Source organism: Sus scrofa, chromosome 2, assembly GCF_054392235.1.
Source record: "Sus scrofa isolate SSC_HxYL_T2T_F1_AM1 chromosome 2, Sscrofa_HxYL_maternal_Yorkshire_Landrace_v2.0, whole genome shotgun sequence".
NCBI lineage: Eukaryota > Metazoa > Chordata > Mammalia > Artiodactyla > Suidae > Sus > Sus scrofa.
In genome coordinates, this window is record NC_139384.1 from 45,941,023 (window position 1) to 45,963,064 (window position 22,042).

A 22,042-nucleotide genomic window follows, 5' to 3' on the forward strand; every position below is an offset into this window, starting at 1 on the left:
AGTGTTCTTTTCTTTTTTCATCACGAATGAGTATCGAATGTTTTTTATCTGCATCTATTGTAAAGATCATATGATTTTTCACCTTTAATATATCAGGAGTATTATGCTGAATGGTATTTGAACCTTTAAGCAATTTTATAATCTTGGAATAATTTCTACTTGGTCCTTTTTATATAATGTTGAATTATACTTGCTGATATTTTTTGAGGATTTTTGCACCTATATTTTGCTTCTATAACAGAAATTTATTTGTAGATTTCTTTTCTTATAATATATTTGTTAAGGTTTTGCTGGCCTTATAAAATGAATTGGACAATGTTTCTTCTTTTTCTGTTCTCTGAAGAGTTATATAATAGTTATTATTTTTCCCTTGAATATTAGTAAAAAGTCACCAGCATAACAACAGAATCTAGAGTCACCTTCATGGGAAGGCTTTCAATTATAAATTCAATGTGTTTAGTTGATAAAGAACTTTTTTGATTTTCTATTTTAATAGGTTTTTTAAGGAAATGTTTCTTCTTTAATTTCAAATTTATTAGAATAAAGTTGTTCAATCTATCTTATTATTTTTGTATCTATAGGAATATATAATGGTGCCTGTTTTTTCATTACTAATATTAATAATTTCTTTTCACTGCTACTTGACCAGTCATCATTAATTTTTTCAAAGAATCATCTTTTAAGTTTTGTTTTATGCTCTATTGAACAACAGTTATTTATTTCACCGACTAATGCCCTGAGATATTTTTTTTTACCATCCCTTTATGGGGGTTTATTTGGTGTAATTTTTCTAGATTAAAATGGAGCTCAGATATTTGTCAACTTTACTGGCTTTTGTAATATTTATATTTTAATAACTGCATTATCTGAAATATTAATTTTTAGATGTCAGAATTCCTATTGTGGCTCAGCAGGTTAAGGACCTGATGTTGTCTCTGTGAGGATGCAGGTTTGATCCCTAGCCTTGCTCAGTGGGTTAAAGATCTGGTATTGGCACAAGCTGAGACATAGATTGCAGATGTGGCTCAGATCCAGTGTTGCTGTGGCTGTGGCTGCAGCTGTAGTTCTGATTCAACCTCTCACTCAGGGATTTACATATGTCACAGGTACAGCCATAAAAAGAATAAATTTTAGGTGTCAGATTTTCATTAAAATTCAGTTCAGGGAGTTCCTATTGTGGCAAAGTAGAAACAAATCAGAGTAGTATCCATGAGGATGTGAGTTTGATCCCTGGCCTTGTTCAGTGGGCCAGGGATCTGGTGTTTCCAGTGTAGCTGTGGTGTAGGTCACACATGTGGCTTGGATCTGGTGTTGCTGTGGCTGTGGCATAGGCCAGCAGCTGCAGCTCTGATTCAACCGCTAGCCTGGGAACTTCCATATGCCATGGATGTGGCCCTAAAATGAAAAAATGAAATGAAACAAGGTGAAATTCAGTTCCAAATGTTATCTAATATTCACTGTGATTTATTTTTTGTGCCATATATTTGTTAAGTGTGTTGCTTAAACCTTGATTTGGGGATTTTCTGATTATCTTCCTGTTACCTATTTCTATTTTGATTACATGGTGGTCAGAAACTCTACTGTATGATTTCAGTTTTTGAAATTTGCTCAGTATGTCTTTCCATCTGTTTGTATCATCTTTGATTTCTCTCATCAGCATCTTATATTTTTCAGAATATGGTCTTTTGTCTCTTTAGTTAAGTTTATTCCTAGGTTTTTTTTTTTTTTTTTGATGTGGTGGAAAATGGGATTGTTTTCCTAATTTCTCTTTCTCATATTTCATTGTTAGTGTATGGAAATGCAATGTATTTCTGTATATTAATTTTATATACCACACCTTTACCAAACTTGATGAGCTCCAACAGTGTTCTGAGAGCATCTTTAGGATTCTATGTATAGTATAATGTTATCCACAGTGATAGTTTTACTTCTTCTTTTCCATTTTAGATTCCTTTTATTTCTTTTTCTTTTCTGATTGTCATGGCTAGGACTTCCAAAACTACATTGAATAACAGTGGTGAGTGGAGGTTCTTGTTTTGTTCCTGATCTTAGCAGAAATGATTTCAGCTTTTCACTATTAAGAATGATGTTGGTTAGTTGTGGGTTTGTCATATATGGCTTTTATTATGTCACAGTGGGTTCCCTCTATGCCTACACTCTGGAGAATTTTTACTGGAAATGGATGTTGAAGTTTGTCAAAAGCTTTTTCTGCATCTATTGAGATGATCATATGGTTTTTAATTCTTTAGTTTGTTGATGTGGTATAGCACATTGACTGATTTGAGGATATTGAAGAATCTTTGCATCCCTGGGATAAACCACACTGATCATGGTGTATGATCCTTTTAATATATTGTTGGATTTTGTTTGATAACATATTTTTGAGTATTTTTGCATCAATGTTCATCAGTTATATTGCCCTACAATTTTTTTTGTGTGATATCTTTGTCTGCTTTTGTTATCAGGGTGATGGTGGCCTCACAGAATGAGCTTGGGGTGTTCCTTCCTCTGCAATTTTTTGGAAGAGTTTCAGAAGAACAGGTGTTAACTCTTCTTGAATGTTCGATAGAATTCACCTATGAAACCATCTGGTCCTAGACTTTTGTTTTTTTGGAAGTTTTTAAATCACAGTTTCAATTTCAGCACTGGTGATTGGCCTGTTCATGTTTTCTATTTCTTCCTGGTTCAGTCTTGAAGGGTTGTACCTTTATAATAATTTGTCCATTTCTTCTAGGTCATCCATTTTATTGGCACATAGTTGCTTAGAGTAGTCTCTTATGATCCTTTGTATTTCTGTGGTGTCGGTTGTAACTTCTTTTTCATGTCTAATTTTATTGATTTGAGCCTTCTTCCTATTTTTCTTGATGAGTCTGGCTAAAGGTTTATCAATTTTGTTAAACTTTTCAGATTCAACATCTGGTTTCATTGACCTTCTCTAATGTTTTGTTTCTATTTTATTTATTTCTACTCTGATCTTTAAGATTTCTTAGACTTCCTTAATTACTCAACATGTGGCCTATTTGAGAAATTTCCATGTGCACTTAAACAAAATATATATTATGCAATTTTTGGTGATAGTGTTTGATACGTATCAGTTAGTTCATGTAATTATATTGCTAATTCTGTTTTTTTATTGATTTTTCTCTTAGTCTACTGAGGAAGCTATATTAAAATCTCTACTGTGATTGTGGATATGCCTAATTTTTCCTTGTTGGCTTTGGTTTATCGTATTGATTGTACTAGTTTTAGGATCGTTGTGTTCCTTTGAGGTTGCCCAAAACTGTCGACTTAAAAACTATGCACAACCTAAAAGTTCGGAGTTGTTTTATTTGGGGCAAAATGAGAACTATAGTCTGGGAGGCAGCATTTAAGATAGCTCTGAAATATTTCCTCAAAGAGATAAAGGGGAATGTCAGTATATATGTGATTTTGGCTAAGATAGGATGTACATGCGGCCATGCACACATTTTACGAGAGGTTGGTAATAGTCTCCTGAAGGTTACAAGGAACAGACATCACCATGAAGGATTTTATTGCTTTTCTAGGTATGAGGCAATGCAAGAATTGAGCTCATAAAATCTTCTGAAAATATCTAAGTATCTGAAGACCCATTTTGCCAATTTTTCCAGAGCACAGAGTACCTCACTCATGATCTCCACCTTGAGCTTTTTTCAGGGGGTGCTGGGAGTCTGTATCTGCAGTGGCTCATGATTCAATCCTTATAGAGGCAGATGGCAAGTGCCAATCTCCAGTTCACAGTTGGAATGATACTTTTATCATTCTTCAATGTCCTCCTTTATCTCTATTGATATCCCTTGCCTTAAAGTATGTTTATCTGATATTAATAGATCTATACTAGCTTTTTTGGCTAGTGTGTTTATGATATACCTCTTTTTATCTATTTACTTTTTTTTTTTAATGTCTGCACCCATGGGCTATGGAAGTTATGGGGCCAGGGATTGAATCCGAGCCATAACTGTGACCTAGACCACAGCTGTCACAATACTGGATCCTTTTAATCCACTGAACTGGGCTGGGATTGAACCAACCCGAGTACTATAGGGCAGCCTCACTGAACTAAACAGTCAGGGATCAGAGTTTGGGGAGATTATATGGCTATAATTTGCAGGGACCCTGAGAGTGAAGGAAGCTATACAGAGAAAGAACTCCACAAGTCTTCTCAGGGGTCCTCTTGTGTTTTTGACTGATTACTAATATTAATTCCACATGAATACAGTGTGACCACAGTGGCTTGACAAAGAACAACTACTTGGAAAAGAAAAACTAGCCAATTGCAAAAATATCAGATTTCACAGATTATAAGGATACATTTAAGTTTCAATTTTATATAGTGCATTGCCTTAGTTAAACACCCAGGGCATTCAGTGGAGACCCAGAAAAGCCATAGTTAGGAGTAAGAGTAAATTAGCCCTAGAGTAAATGGTGCTCTATTCCCACTGTAAGAAAGCTTGAAAAGAAGCTTCGAAAGGATCAAGATAAACTGCAAGTAAATGAGTATCCACTAGAAGATAATTCATACTTCTTTATTTAAAACAACAAATTCTAAACACTTAGCAATGTAGTATACATATTATCCAATAAACAGTAAAATTCTAAGCATATGAAGAAGCAGAAAACAATCACTAGAAAGAGACTAAGAAATTACAGAGGTAATAGAACTAGCAAATAATGACTTTAAAATTGCCATTATAAATTTACTCAAGGATATAAAGGAAAATATGAACATATTGAAAAAACAAGTAGAAAGAATAAAAAGGAACATTTAGAAATCCAAGAAGTGAAAAATACAATATCTGAAATTTTAAAAAATACTTGAAGAATTTAAATTCAAATAATTAGCTGTGTATTAAAAGATTAGTTTTAATTAAAAGCAGGGCAATAGAAACAGGTGCACAGAGAGAAAAAAAGCAGGGAAAAAAAAGCAAACAGAGCCTCAAAGCTTTTAAGAACTAATTGTGTACCGTATGTGCAATTAGAGTATCTAAGGAAAGTAGGCTAAATTTATATGTTTTTGAATAAAAATGGCTGAAAAAATTCCAAATTTGTCAAAAAATATAAATCCCCAGGTTCAAGAAGGAAAAACACAAAGAAAAAAATATATCAAAGCACATCAAAATAGTATTGCTGAAAACTAATGAAAGAGAATCTCAAAAGTGATCAAAGATACATTGTTTATAATGAGACAAAGATAGAAATTTTATCCCTGATTTCACATCAGAAGAAATACAAGTCAGAGACATTATAGTGGCATTTTCTGTAGTCCTAAAAGAGAAAAAAAAACCTAGACTTTTGTATTTAGCAAAATTATTCTTCAGACATGAAGATACAGTAAAGACATTTTAGACAAACAGAAGTTCAGAGAACTTACTGCCACCAAGTTTTCTCTATAGAAAAATTTAAATGAAATTTTGTCAGACTAAAGGAAAATTATTCTAAATAAAAACTTAGGTTTTTAAAAAGAAATGAAGAGTACCGGAAATGATATGTCTGAAGGCATTTTCTACTAATTAATTTATATTAATTAATTTAGTTATAACTGACTGTAGTAAAAAGAGTAACAATGTATTATGGAATTTAAAACGTAAAAATAATATGCATAACAACAATAAAATAAAACATGGGGGCATTTTTAAGTTTCTTATATTGTATTTGAAATGGTATATTACTTGTTGGTTGGCTGTTGTACGTTAAAGATATATAATGTAAACCATTGATCGACCATTAAAATTATGAAATAAAGAGGTATAGCAAATAAAGCAATAGAAAAGATAAATTAATTCTAGAATACTAAATTAATTAAAAGAAGCAAAAAGGATAAAAGGAACAGAATACAGATGAAAAATATAGAAAAATAGCAAAATGGTAGATTTAATCTCTATTAACAATGGTTACATTAAATGTAGATGGACTAATTTTACTAATTTTGAAAGGCAGAGATTATCAGATTGTATTAAAAGATTCAATTAATATATTAACCACAACACATTAAATATAAAGATATAGATAGGTTTAAAGTGAAGGAATGGGCAAAGAGTCACCATGCAAACACTAATGATAGAAAGCTGAAGTGGCTATATTAATATAAAAATAGAATGCAAAAGGAATATTACCATGGATAAAAAGATATTTCCTAGTAATTAAAAATCTAGGTCATCAAGAAGATATAACATTTATAAATGTGTATGCATCTAAAGACAAAGATTCAAAATACATGAAGCAAAAATTAACAGAACTTAAAGAAAAAAAAGGGAAATCTACAATTTAATTGTTTAAGATTTCAATACTCCTATTTCAGAATTTGAAAAAAGGACAGAAAATCCCTAAGAATATAGAAGACCTGAACAAAAATATCAACTTAATCTAATTGACGTTGCTAGAGCACTATACTCAAAATTGCAGAATAGGAGTTCTCCTGTGGCTCAGTGGGTTAAGGATCTGGCATTATTGCTGCAGTGGCTTAGGTCACTGCTGTGGCATGGTTGTTATGCCTGGCATGGGAACTTCTGCATGCCACAGGTGTGGCCAGAAACAAAACAAAAAAGCCCCCTATAGAATAGATACTCAAGTGTATGTGGAAATCCCACAAGATAAAGCATATGCTAGGCCCTTAAACAAGTCTCAATAAACAGAAAAAGACTGAAATTATGTAGTGTATATTCCCTATTTATAATGGAAATAAATTACAAATATATATCAAAAGGAAAATTTAAAAAAATCAGATATATGACAATCAAACCATATACTTCTAAATAAACCATATAACAAAGAAGACACAACAAGGAAAATCATAAAATATATTAAATGAATGATGATGAAAACACAATCTAACAAAATATGTGGGATGAAGTTAAAATAGTGCTTTGAGGGAAATGCATAGCTTTCAATATTTATATTAAAAATAATAAGAGATTAAAAGTGATCTATAGGCAAATCCAACAAAATCCAAGGTTTATTCATTTATTTAATTTTGTACAGACAAGGTGATTCTCAAATTTAAATGGAAATGCAAAGTAACTTGGTTGGCCAAAACAAATTTGAAATAGAACAAACTTGGAGGACTTTTTCTGTGTGACTGTAAAACTTAATATAAAGCTTGATATAATCAAAAGGGTTTGGTATTTGTGTAAATAAAGAGAATGAATTGATCAATGAAAGAGAACAGAGAATCCAGAAATAGGTGTATACACGCAAAATAACTCAGAATGGATCACAGATCTAAATATAAAACTAGAACTATAAAACTTCCGTAAGAAAATATAGGAGGAAACTTTGTGATCTTGTTGTTGGCAAAGATTTCTTAGATGAAAACATTAATCATAAAGAAAAAACCTTTATAATTGTATAACAACAAAATAAAAAACTATGGTTCCTTAAAAAACAGCTTATGAAAATAAAAAGGCATGATGCAGACCAGGTAAAAATATTTACAATACCTATAAACGCATAGAAGATATATATCTGTTTATATATATAAATAACAAATATATGTGTATAGTGTATAGTAAGTTGCGTGTATTATATAAATATATAATGTATATTTTAGAAATATGTAGTTTATGTAGTATATATAAATAACTCTTAAAACTTCCTAAGAAAAAGACAAATGATTAAATAAAAAAATGGGCAAAATATTTGAACAGTTCAAAAGAAGATACATAAATGGTCAAAAGCAAATGAAAATATATCTTCTTTTTTAGTCATTGAGGAAATATGAATGTAAGTTAAAACCACACTGAGATACCATTATATATTTACTAGAAGGACTAAAATTAAAGTACTAACATTAAGAAGTGTTAGTGAGGCTATAAAGCAACTAGAATCATACATTGTTGGTGGAAGTGTAAAATGATGCCGCCACTTAGGAAAACTTTTTGGCAGTTTTAACTTTTTTAACTTTCTTTTAAAGTTAGGGATATTACAACCCCACTTTTAGACAAAATTCCATTTTTAGAGGAGAAAGATGTATACACATAAAAAGACTTATGAATGAATTTTTTTTAAATAGCTCCAAAGTGGAGGAAACCCGCACATCCAAAAACAGGTGAGTGGATAACAAATTGTGGTAATTTATACAATGGAAATATAACCATTAACAAAATGGATCAAATTACTAATACATGCTGCAACATGACTGACTCTCAAAAAGTTTTATTAATTGAAAGGATCCATATCCAAAATGTACATACTGTATACTTTTCATTTTTATAAAATTCAAGAATAGGCAAAATTATCCTATAGTAATAGAAGTCAAATCAGGTGTTGCCTGGCCTAGGATTATGGATAAATGACTGAAGGGGAGCATAAATTAACTTTTTAGAACTATTTTATATATTTTCTTTGTGATGGCAGCTACACAAATATGTAATTTGACAAAATTCATTGAATTTACATTTAAAATTGGGTACATTTAATATATGATATATATTAAATATCAATATAGTTAATAAAAAGTAGTTCTGTCTGTGCTTGACACACACATCTTTAGTATATTAAAGAATTTGTTCTAGTGCTTACTAAACATTAAATGTGCAGAGCTCTTGGTTAAGTAATATGGAAGAACACAAAGTGGTATTGGAAACATTCCCTCACCATCAAGGAACTAAATACTGAGTTAGTTCATAAGCATGATGTTGACCAAATATTTAGTCATATTGTGGTAAAATTGATGAAGTAATAGTCCTGGTAGATATGGAGGAAAAAGTTATGAATTTCAGTGTTAATGAGTTGATACCTGAAAACACATTTAAAAGGTGCAGTGCCTGAGAGATAATATGTGCTCACCAAGTATTATTTTGCTTTCAAAAGATGAGAATTTATGCTTTAAGTGATGAATCAAGGCATAATTGAGGAGGTGGTATTTAATATAAATACTACAGAATAGGAGGGTTTTTATCACCATCGAGAACTGGGGAGAAATTCATGCCAGGAGAATGTCATGATCAAAGGTGTTAAAGTGAAAAAGCACAAGGCATGTATAGTAGAGTGAGGTATGTGGTGAACTCATTTGAAGAAAATGAAGAGTTTCTGGTAGCAGAAATAATAGGAAATGAATTGCTAGGACCAGATTATGGAGAGCCCCTAAAACCAACTTGTATATGCCTTTAAATTGATCTCTTATGGATTGCCAATATATAAATAAAACCAGTACGAAAGGATATTTTATCAGTAAAAACTTATTTCGTACTTTCATTTTATGACATTAAATATAAAGTCAACTAACCAGAACAATGAAGCTGTTTTGATGAACACAAAACTAAAATTGGACCTTATTGATCTTAGATAGGAGTTGTTTTGGCTATTGAATAGTGTTGCTATGAACATATGGGTGCATGTATCTTTTTGAATTGTGGTTTTGTTGGGATATATACCAGGAGTGGGATTTCCAGATCATACGGTAGCTCTATATTTAGTTTCTGAGGAACCTCCATACCATTTTCCATAGTAGTTGTACCAATTTACATTCCCACCGATAGTGTAGGAGGGCTCTCTTTTCTCCACACCCTCTCCAGCATTTGTTATGTGTAGACTTATTAATGATGGCCATTCTGACTGGTGTGAGGTTTACTTCATTGTAATTTTGATTTGCCTTTCTCTTATAATTAGTGATGAGCGTTTTTTCATGTGCCTGCTGGCCATCTGTATGCCTTCTTTGGAGAAGCTGCTATTAAGATCTTCTGCCCATTTTTTGATTGTGTTGTTTGTTTGCTCCTCTCTACTTTGTTAGTATTTTTAGCCTCATTCACCCTTCTCCATGTGCGAGGGAGGATGGTCATGATAATTGCAGGCATAAATGCTGATAGCTTTCAACTTGAGCAAGAGAGAGCCTTTCCAGACTGTCCCAGAAGAGAATTCTGACTGGATCAGATTCCTCTGTGTGGTTGTGAGAAGCACTAGGAGGCAGACAGCAAAGCACCGTGATTGACATCTCTATCAGGACAGTAGTGGCATTCAGAAATACTTCCTCAAAGGAACCAAAAGAAGGTATGAGGGACACAGCAGGCTCACAAAAATTATTGTTTCCAGAGCCCTATAGAGTTTAAAAAAATCAGTTAAATATGTATTTGAAAGAGTGAAAATGAAATCACTTATTTGTAGAACCCAAAGAACAGTGTCCCATGTTATATGGTTTGAACACCTTAGCCTTTGGCAATGGAGCAGCAGAAAAATAATGTCAGCCTGCAAATTTAGTTCATGTACCTGAAGATGAAACCTAATTTGGGAGGGAATCACTTTTTGAATTTAATCTTTTTTTTTTTTTTTTTGCCCATTTCTTGGGCTGCTCCTGCGGCATATGGAGGTTCCCAGGCTAGGGGTCAAATTGGAGCTGTAGTCGCCAGCCTAAGCCACAGCCACAGCAATGCAGGATCCGAACCGCATCTGCGACCCACACCACAGCTCAAGGCAATGCTGGATCCTTAACCCACTGAGCCAGGGCAGGGATCGAACCCGCAACCTCATGGTTCCTAGTTGGATTCGATTTAACAATATTTTTAAGCAGTGTATTACCTATTCCTTAGTGGATGATTTCAGAAAAGGAAAGTTCTTAGTTCAAACAAGGTAAATAAGGCATTATGGAAAATTCAGTATGGAGGAACAGGAAGTCCAATGTACTGAAGTGGGTCTAGGAGAATTGAGTGTTGAATGCTATTGACTTTCACAGTAATACCCCGAATTTTTAGTGCCCCTCTCCAAATGACCTCGAGTGTTTCACACTATATCTGAAGCAATTAATAATAGATATAATTATTATCTCCTATCAAATACTGCATTGTGGAGACCGTAAAACCAATGTTCAAATAATGCCTTGGTCATTTCAGTAAAACCAGCACTAAACTGGAGTCAGGGCTCTGTCACCAACTTTGACATCGGGCAAGCAAGTGGCTTCCTTATCTTGACTCTGGTTTCCTCATTTCTTAAATGAGGTTTTGGTCCTAGTGATCATTGAAATCTCAGTTACAACATGAGGCTGTGAACCTCTGATTTACCTACTAGATATTTCCTTCTTTGTCTATATTGGCATTAAGAAATTGTACTTAGATAGATATGGGAGAGGAATTTGGTTTCGAATGATGCTTTTGATATTGTTTTAGGTGCTAATCAGCTTTGGAAAGCAGATGAAAGAGATGCCTTTTTACCTATATATAAAGAACAATGTGACTTCCATTAATGCATATTAAGTGCCAGTTCTAAGGGGTCCCTATAAAAATTATGAGACTTTGGTAGATCAAAACAGTATAAAGAGAGAAAATTACATCCAATGTGATGATGTCTATATGTGTATTTCTGGCAGCTTTCAAATTGGGGCTTTTTCTCCCTTGTGAACATACCAAAATCTTGCATGGAACAGTTCTAATGACATTTTCAATAGCTTCCACTGACACAGGCACACATACACAGTCGCTCACAGTATATTATCTAGTAAAGTGGTTGTGGAATTAACATTTTTCCTGGAAGGAATATATCCGATTTAATGACCAAATCGTTTTAAAGCAGCACAACAGAATTTCACAGGAACTAAATCTATTTCTTCACACCGATCATGCATGTTTTACTCAAGCATTGAGTCATTAGCATGTTTATAATGGTTCTAATTTAGCACAACATTTTCTGAATTTTATCCTTGAGTCATTTACAAATTGTTCATATTGAATAAACAAAGGAAACAGATTGCATTTTATACTTAGTAATTTATCTGAAAGAAGAGGGGAGGGTTAATTGTTTTAAAGTTTTGGTCTGTTTGGGGAAGTGAGCCTGCTTTTTCAATGCTAGGCATAAATGCCATTTCTCTTCATTTCGGGGGTGGGGGGAGGCTATGGAGGAGTAAAATGAAAAATTAGGACCAGGACAAGATTGGCCACTCCCAGAGGGGAGTGTGGAGCAAAAGGGGAGCTGGCACGAGATTATCCAAAACAGTTGGTGCATTCCTTAATGATCAAGTGCTTGAGAAGTCCAGCTCTTCCTGGCAGAGCATCTGTGTTGATGTTTATATCATTGCCCTGCTGTATGGGAAAGGCATGCTTTCTCTTGCTGCCTGGCTAAAAATAGGATGGAATATAGCATTGTATGAGATATTTTAAGATAGCAAAAACATTTAAGAGGTTAAAGGTTTGGCTTTTGGATCAAAAAAGATCTGTGATATAACCCGTGGTTTTCCTTGCAGACTGAATTTTATCTAGAGTTTGTCAGTGATTCGAACTCTTGGTTAGGCAAGTTATTCTAAGTTTATTTGGTGCAGTCTGAAAAAACCACTCTACTGTCTTTTCTGTCAGCTTCCCAGCATGAAGAGCAGGACTGAAAACAGCCTCTATTTATACCCCCTTGTTCGTATTTGGAAAATCAGTTGTTTCATGGGAGAGAGGGAGAGAGAGAAGGAGAGCATGAGCAATCATCAGGGAGTGTGCTTTGTACGTTATAGTGACTTCAAAATAAAACTGGCACATTTTAGTGTCTAATTATTTTTAGTGAGCTTGGAGGGTTTTAATTAAAATTTAAGAGTGCTCTTCAAGCTCTCAAAGCTCCAATTTTATCCCAGTGTATTGTGGAGCACTTGCCAGTGTGGAAAAATGTACAGTAACTGGCATGTGCATCTCTGTTTCCTAATGAAAATTTGGAATTGATGATCAGCAGGGACATAAATATATATTGTCAGAATTACTTGTAAACTAAGGTCAAGGATGCTTTTGATAAGTTACTATTGTTCTTTGGATAAGTAGAAAATTTATTGCTTTAGAAATTTATGATTCCTATGGTAAAAATAAAAGGGATTGCTTTAATATTTTCTCAAAAGATTTAATAAAGCGCTAGGAAATCTGTGTACAGGGGCAAGAGTCGTTTCTCACCAAAGTACTTTAAAGACATTTTCTATGTCGTGTTTCTAATTTTTTAGCATTTCAAGCTTTAAATATTGCTTTGAGGTAAAGGGGAATAATCATAAGTATTTATTCACAGGTAAATTGTTACAAGCCATGATAAAAAAAATTTCCTGTTATCTTTTCCTGTTCCCCTATGATTTAACTGGGGTGATGATTTCTTTATTTACTCTCTTTGACTCTTTATAAATTTGTTCAGAATAGGAGTTAATACTGCTGCAGCTTTGTTTAACTAGGAATAATTTAAAATTTTTCCTAAAGTATCATATAGATTAGGAAATAAATCTCTCACATATTCTCACTTCAAATTTCCCCTTCAACTGTGAAATTAATTATTAGCATGATAAAGTATTCCTCACTAACCTGGGCTTAAATCTAGGTACATAGGAAGCAGAAACATTGCTTTGCAATCCATTATGCAGTATTAGCTCTGAATTATATCTCCGCCCCCACTTTTTTTTGTTTTTAGGGCCACACCCTCAGCATATGGAAGTTCCCAAGCTAAGGGTCAAATCAGAGCTACAGCTGCTGACCTACGCCACAGCCACAGCAATGCAGGATCCAAGCTGTGTCTGTGACCTACACCGCAGCTCATGGCAATGCTGGACCCTTGACCCACTGAGTGAGGCCGGGAATTGAACCTGTATCCTCATGGATACTAGTTGAATTCGTTTCCGCTGCACCACAGGGGGAACTCCTATCTTCCCTTTTTTCCTTAGAAAAAGTTTATTGAAATAGAAAAACTTAAATTTGCAAAGGAAAAGCAAAAAACAAAAGCTACACAATTGAGAATTGATTTTTAGCATAATAAAACCTTTTACATCCTTGACTAAAATATAAGCAAGAACTGAAGTTCAACTCTTGATTTTTGATAGTCATGTTTCTATCACACTGTTTATAAAAATTAGAAAAGATAAGTATAGTAAGTCTTACATTTCATTGAGTATGTGTTGGTTTATGAATATTAATTCTTTCAAAGTAAGAGAAATTAATTTTGGCATTTTGCAATTTCTACTGAAGTGTTACGGCTTACATTCATTTTAAATATGTACATAGTATGCTGACACCTAATATTATAATATTGTGGTGCTTTATCTTAGTTTCCAAAAGGTATGTAGTTTCTCTCCTGTTTAGCTGAAGACAACTTGGGTCAAAACACTAAAATTTGAGTTGTCAAACTCAGATAATAAAATACACTGTATATTTTTTCATGGTTTTGAAGACTGTGGCACTACCATAACTATATTAGTTGTTTTCAAGGCAATTGTATAAAACATAATTATTTGTGTAGAATTATTTCCAAGAATATCTGCGTGATGTTCAGTCCTTTTTTTCCGTTTGGAATCCTGTGTGACTACTGAGTTAAAGCTATTTTGCATGATCTCACTCTTTCTCTGAACATGATGCAAACTGGACTTCTTTGCTTATTTTGACCTCTTTGATTTTTGCATTTGTGCATGATCAGAAGGGTAAAATCTGATCTGATGAATTGCCTCTATAAAGCTAGTGTCCTATTAATGTAGTTGAAGTATATGACACTTCATACTTACTTTTAATTTTTACCCTTACCTGGATATTGTTTTGAGTGGGAAATGTGAAAAGATAAATTTCATTTTTAACTTTATTTATTACATATCTCCTTATTTCAAGGCAGAAACATCTCGGGGACAGTGCCATGCTTAGTGACAACCTGCATCTTACTGTTTTTTTTCCTCACCTTATTTGTTTCACATTACAGTGTGGAATGCGCTTAGTACTAATTGTGGTTTGTATACACTTAGAGATCTGTTAGTCAGATAATTACGTAAGAAAGCTGAGTTTTTCAAGAGACCGCCTCAGGGTTTTGAATCTTCTTGGAACTCCTAGAATTGAGATTAAATGTTGATAAGTTTGTATTTAGTGACTTTTATTGTCCTGTAGAAAAGGCTATCAGTGATTATTATTAAATATTTTTGTGGGTCATAAATATAGACAGGCAAGGACTGTTTTATTTTAACCGCGCCCCCCCAGCTTCTTCTACTGAAATGGGAACTCATACAGCTAGGTTAACTCAGCATTATGGTGAGGATTTATTTCCTAATAGGGATGTGAAATGTTTGAATTTATTAACCATTTTACTAATGAATGGTTTTTATATAAAGCTGTGTCTGCATGGTTTGATTTATGTTTGAAGTGTATGTTCCTGCTATCCATATAGTTCTGTTTTTCTCTTATGACGTTTCAGCATTCTTTTCCTGGAGCTCTGAAAGATTTCAGGTCTATTAATAGAAATGGGAAATATATTTTAGCTAGTTTTACATTTAATATATCTAATCCTAGCTTATGACTTAATCTGAATTTGTGATCAGTACTAGTAAATTGGGCATTTGTCTTGACTGTTGTAATATATACTCTCAATTCAAATTAACCAAACAAGTTATATTTAGCATTTACATCAATGATTATCAGTTCAGTGCAATGTTATAATATGTATGAAAGGGTAAAAAAATATAACTGAGTAGGATAGGAAGTTGAAGACATTTTGTTGACGATTCTTATACATGATCTAATGTCATGTCTATCTCGTTCAGAAACTTAAACCCGATTTGAGATAAAGTAATCTCTGATAGGTGTGGCTTTGGAGATACGCTTAACTCTCAAACCTAGTTATTATCATTTCTCTGACTTTAACATAAAAACAAAATATGGATAGAACAAAGTATATACCATTTTTCTGAATTTAAAATAGAAGTAGCAAGAGACTATGTTGGAAATTAAATACAAACTGAACATATGTATATGCATGTAGGCCCTATTGGCAAGTCACTCAGAATCCAGTTTTTGGAGTTCCCATTGTGGTGCAGTGGTTAATGAATCCGACTAGGAACCATGAGGTTGCAGGTTTGATCCCTGGCCTCGCTCAGTGGGTTAAGGATCCAGTGTTGCCATGAGCTGTGGGGTAGGTTGCAGACACGGCTCAGATCTGGCATTGCTGTCGCTGTGGTGTAGGCTGGCAGCTACAGCTCCAATTAGACCCCTAGCTGGGGAACCTCAATATGCCACAATCATGGCCCTAGAAAAAATGAAAAAAAAGAAGACAAAAAAAAAAAAAAAAGAATCCAGTTTTTAATTACAATGGTAGATCACTTGTTGAAGCCTAAGAAAATAATTAATAGGAAAAACTGGAAGGAAAGGAGGAAAGGTAAGAAGGGAAAAAATAAAGGAAGGAACAGAGAGCTTTCACTTAACAGAATCAGGCTGACTTCTCTTTAGAAAGAACTTTAGCTTAGTGGTATGGTTGTTCTTCATCAGCCATTTCCTGACACACTGATCCAGTCCATCCTTTCCTTGATTGATTCATCATGTCATGGACAAATGTTAATTGTTTTCACCAATACTTTCTAACAATGCAGAGGTCTTTTCATCTCTTACCCAGGGCTCACTGTCGTTTTCTAAAGCTTATCCAGTGTCTAAAACCCTTTCGATCCATCTTGACCTTACTGTCACTCTGGGAAATTCAAGGAAGATTTAGAAGTTGGAGAAAAAATGACAGGGAAAATGCTAAAGAGATAGGTAGTGATATGAGAGAGAAAAGGCATTTGAAATTGAAGTAACTATTTTAAATATAATTTTAAAAAGAACTTAGAATTTTGACACTTGGAATGTTAAAGTTTAATGGGAGTATGCTTTGCACTAAAGATTTAGTATTTAAATCTGCATTCCCTTTTGGAAACATGACTTTTATTAAGATTTGAGGCTTAAAAGATGCACATGTAAATAATTGTAAGCAGTTGCTCCATCTGAAGATAGAAAAAAAAAATAACTTATTGATAACAATTGTTCTAATTATTAGAACATTCTAAAATTTAAACTTCTGTAAACTTTGTGAATCTTTATAGAAACAAGGGTAATCACTCCCTATAATTGAGTTTGCTATTTAGAAATTCAGTAGGTCAAATAGCATTTAAATAAGGAATTTTTCCATCCATGTTGCTGCAAATAGCATTATTTCATTCTTTTTTATGGCTGAGTAGTATTCTGTTGTGTATGTATACCACATCTTCCTAATTCAGTCGTCTGTTGATGGACATTTGGGTTGTTTCCATGTCTTGGCTATTGTGAATAGAGCTACAGTGAACATGCGAGTGCATGTGTCTTTTTTTTTTTTTTTTTTTGTCTTTTTGCTATTTCTTTGGGCCGCTCCCATGGCATATGGAGGTTCCCAGGCTAGGGGTTGAATGGGAGCTGTAGCCACCAGCCTACGCCAGAGCCACAGCAACATCTGCAACCGAGCCGCGTCTGCAACCTACACCACAGCTCACGGCAACGCCGGATCCTTAACCCACTGAGCAAGGGCAGGGACCGAACCCGCAACCTCATGGTTCCTAGTCGGATTCGTTAACCACTGTGCCACGACGGGAACTCCTGCATGTGTCTTTTTTAAGGAAAGTTTTGTCTGGATATATGCCCAAGAGTGGGATTGCTGGGTCATATGGTAGTTCTATGTATAGATTTCTAAGGTATCTCCATACTGATCTCCATAGTGGTTGAGTTGGGGAGCTTGGGATTAATAGATACACACTATTGCTTTTTGAATGGATTAGCAATGAGATCCTGCTGTGTAGCACTGGAAACTCTGGTTACTTATGATGGTGCATGATAATGTGGGAAAATAGAATATGTACATGTATGTGTAATTGGGTCACTGTGCTATACAGTAGGAAAAAAAATGTATTGGGGAGATAACTATTAAAAAATAATAATAACAAAAAAGAAAAAAATAATAAATAAGGTATTTTTTGAAAAGATCATGTATCACTTTTTATATACAAGAAAAACTTCAGCTGTTTTTATTACTAGGAGACAGAGAACATCTTGACTTTATTTTCTTTACATTTTACTCTAAATGTGTATTTTACAAAAGTTGCATATGTTTATTTCTTTTTTAAAGACTAAGTAGTTACAAGTTGATTGGTCTCTTCTCCCTTGAAGATTTGTCATTCTTCCTTGACTAGCACATGAAATTTGCCTAGACTTAAAAAAAAAATCACCTGGATTAAAAGGAATAATATCTAAATCTAAGCCTGTAGGAAAGAGTCCCTTTTTCTGTCCTGTCAGTCTAAAAAATGATAAATCCTGGCTGAATATTAATATAATACCTAGATAAGATTATTGAGCATTGTCTTTTTTCCCCTGGAAATAGTTTAAATAATCTTCCATCAAAAAAAATTTAGGGGAGTTCCCGTTGTGGCGCAGTGGCTAACGAATCCGACTAGGAACCATGAGGTTGCGGGTTCGGTCCCTGCCCTTGCTCAGTGGGTTAAGGATCCGGTGTTGCCGTGAGCTGTGGTGTAGGTTGCAGACGCGGCTCAGATCCTGTGTTGCTGTGGCTCTGGCGTAGGTTGGTGGCTACAGCTCCCATTCAGCCCCTAGCCTGGGAACCTCCATATGCCACGGGAGCGGCCCAAGAAATAGCAACAACAACAACAACAAAAGACAAAAAGACAAAAAAATAAAAAAATAAATAAATAAAAATAAACTGCAGGTTTAAAAAAAAAAAAAAAATTTAGTTTGGGAGTTCCCGTCATAGCTCAGTGGTTAACGAATCTGACTAGAAACCGTTAAGGTTGCAGGTTTGATCCCTGGCCTTGCTCAGTGGGTTAAGGATCCAGCGTTACCATGAGCTGTGGTGTAGTTGCAGGCGTGACTTGGATCTGGCATTGCTGTGGCTCTGGCGTAGGCTGGTGGCTACAGCTCCGATTCTACCCCTACCTAGTCTGGGAACCTCTATATGTCGCGGGAGTGGCCCTAGGAAAGGCAAAAAGACAAAAAAAAAAAAAAAAAAATTTAGTTGTGGTATTTTATAATAGATAGAATAATATATTGTCTGTATCCTAGGATTAAAACAATAGCAAAAGAAATAGCTTTGATCATTTTTGAATGACAGAATTTCTCCATAAACTGGCCTTCTGGATTTGTGATAGTTTAATACTTGGAAATACATATGTAATATTTTTAATACTTACCTTGTATTTTAATAGATTCCTCCTGCATGGAAAAACTACTTTCAAAAGATTGGAAGGAAAAAATGGAGAGATTAAATACCAGTGAACTTCTTGGAGAAATTAAAGGTAACAATATAGGAATATCAAACATATTAATGTAGAAATGTTACTTTGTACCACAACACATTTGCTTATCTTCTGTACCCTAACATTAAATTCTTACTTCTAATATTTGTTTATATTTTAAAGGGTAAATGAATAGTGCATTCCTGAAGTCTTATCCTTTTGTAACATTTATTGAATGAAAATTTTGCCCTCTCTTTTTACTAGTTTATAAATATGTAACTTGCAGGATAAGCTGTTTCATTCATTTACCATACAAAAATTCTGAAAAAGAAAAGGTTATTTAAAGATGAACAAAGTCAAAGATAATTTTAATCATTCCTTTTGAAATCATAATAGCTTAATTTATGAATCCAAATCGTTGATTTGAATTTCTTCTGATCAAAGAGTCAACTGAAGTACCTATAAAAAAGTTTATAGCATGTGCTCTTTATCATTCATGGGTGGATTCTGAGGCCTATTTATCTTTTTAAAATCTTTGACTCTGTCGCTTACTTCATGAATGATTTGGGGCGAGACACTAAAGTTTTCTATGTTTTGAATTCCTTGTATCTAGAATGAGGATAATACAAATATCTACCTTATAGAGTCATTAGGAGAATTTAGTGTATGTAAAGCTTTTAAAACCAACTGGCACTTTAAAAAGCCCTCAAGAGGGGATGTTGTGGTGGTCGTTATTAACTGCACATAGGATTGAAGGTTGACTTATCTCAGGTAGATTTCACAGGATCCATCATTTCATGATCTCTGATGTGGATGAGGTTGAGCATTTTTTTTTTTTTTTTTTTTTTTGGTCTTTTTAGTGTCGCACCTGCAGCATATGGAGGTTCCCAGGCTACAGGTCTAATCAGAGCTGTAGCTGCTGGCCTAAGCCACAGCTACAGCAATGCAGGATCCAAGCCGCGTCTGCGACCTACACCACAGCTCATAGCAGTACTGAATGCTTAACCACTGAGCAAGGCCAGGGATTAAACCTGAATCCTCATGGATGCTAGTTAGATTCGTTTCTGCTGAGCCAGGAAGGGACTGGTGTTATTATATTAACCTGTTACCAAGTGAGCAATCTCAATCCATTATAGAATTAAGTTACTGTATCAGTTAAGAAGTTGTACTTTTTGCCTAACTCTCCCTTCTTGATTCCTTTATGGAGGTTAAGTGCTATATCTCTAGCGTTTAGTATCATGAATAGAATCCATTGTAATGTATTAATTTTATCAGTTGTCCCTTATAGACAGTCATCCTACTGACTTTGAACTAACAATTTGGGGACTTAATTACATTAGCTTTCTGAATTTATCAGATGACTTCAGGTGAATATTCCCATTGATGATGGATACTTTCTTATTTAAGATGAACATTTCATAATAGTTATCTGATAAAAATTTTATTTTATTTTATTTTGCTTATTTTAAATTTATTACAGAAAATTGCCTAAGTTCAGCCATGTTATGTTCAACTCGAATGAAGAGAAAAAGGAGTCATCTTTTTTTAAGGAATAATTAATAACTCATTCTATTAACTAACAGTATCAAAATCAAGTGGAAATTGGACATTATTTTGAATTTCACTGCTTCTGTTTTGTACTCATAAAGGCCATTTGCTATTTTGGAAAAAAAAAAAAAAAAAAAGAAACTCGACTTATAACTGACGGTTACAAAAAAGTCATCAGTGACATATTCTTTATCCAGCTGCAATAACATGGTGTGTGCTACTTTGGACGTCATTCTGTGTTTTCTTCCCTTTCCAAAGTCATTGATTTTATAACAGTGAGAATAGAAATGGTTTATGCAAAGGCAAGCTTTTGCTGACATGAATGATGGGGGTCTTGCTTTCTCTTAGTAGTGTGTTAAGATTCAGCATGGAGCTTTTACGCTTTGAGTTAGCTTTCCCCCTCCCACTTTATTTTTTGATTTTAAAAAATGCAAAAACTGTACTAGTTTTAGAAAGTCAAAATGTATAAATCTCCAAAGTGAAACACATGGGAAATTAGGCTTTTCAAATTCTTTAACTTTTTCCCTCTGGATTCTGTTTGTGATATGCAAACTTTCATTTGTGTTCCATGGGCAGAAAAGTACAGATTCCTACCAAATTTTTCATTTTGACTTACTCTACGGAAGTGTCCCTTTTTACAGCCTAATGTTTTATCACCATAAGCATTATACAGGAAATATACCAATAATATAATGAAAAATGAAAAAAATTAAAGTAGTATTCAAATAGTTTGATTCAGCCATTGCTGAAACTCAACCTACATTTTAGTGTAGGTAAGATCAGGTTAGTTATAATCCGCCAAAATTAGTTCTAAGTCTTCTAAAATTTTAGGGTGATTTAGATACAGTCTCTAAGAAAAACGTCAGTATTTGTATATCTCGTGTGTTGTGTATATATATATATATACATTGTATTATTTTCCCTCATTGCAAAATTCATACATAGTTATCGCCAAAAGTATATAAACACACTGAAAGGAAAATATAATTGTCCTTTAATTCTACTTGTATTATAGTGTATATCATTTCCATTCTAATTTATGTAAATGCATTAAAAATTTTCTTTTACAAAAGAACTTTTACTGTTCTTTTGTAATCTATTTTTCCTGAATAATTATGTGAATTTCCTTGTGATTAAGCCACCCTATAAAATATTACTTTTATTTGCAGAAAATATTGCATAAAATGAGGTTTTCATAATTTAACTGAGTCTTTTATTCAAGATTAAAATTATTTTTATTTTTTGTCACTATAAAGAAAATCTTGAACATGAATAAATATTTTAATACTTTTCAGTATTAATTCATAGTTATTTTCTTAGGGTATATTCCTAAAAAGTGAAATTACTCGGTCAAAGAATGTGTTCTTTTTAAAAAAGGCTTTTGATTCATATTGCCACGATTCCTTTCAGATACAGTGTTCTGTGCTCTCGTCAGTAGTATCTGCAAGTATTCTTTTGCCTTCAATAGCAAGTACCATTACTTTAAACACTTCTTGGCAATAATATAGGGGAATATAATGTAGTATTGATGATTTACTTTGAATTTATTATTGA

The 22,042-nt window shown here is 33.7% G+C and overlaps 1 protein-coding gene across 50 annotated transcripts in view; it reads left to right on the plus strand.

Annotated features, from left to right (window-relative positions):
• SOX6 (SRY-box transcription factor 6) overlaps positions 1-22,042 on the plus strand; it is a 614,027-nt gene that overhangs the window by 341,490 nt on the left and 250,495 nt on the right. For all 50 annotated transcript variants that reach the window (XM_021085331.2, XM_085011890.1, XM_085011902.1 and 47 more), the window contains one exon: positions 18,911-19,000. In XM_021085331.2, the coding sequence (XP_020940990.1) occupies positions 18,911-19,000 (90 nt within the window). The remainder of the gene's footprint in view (positions 1-18,910; positions 19,001-22,042) is intronic.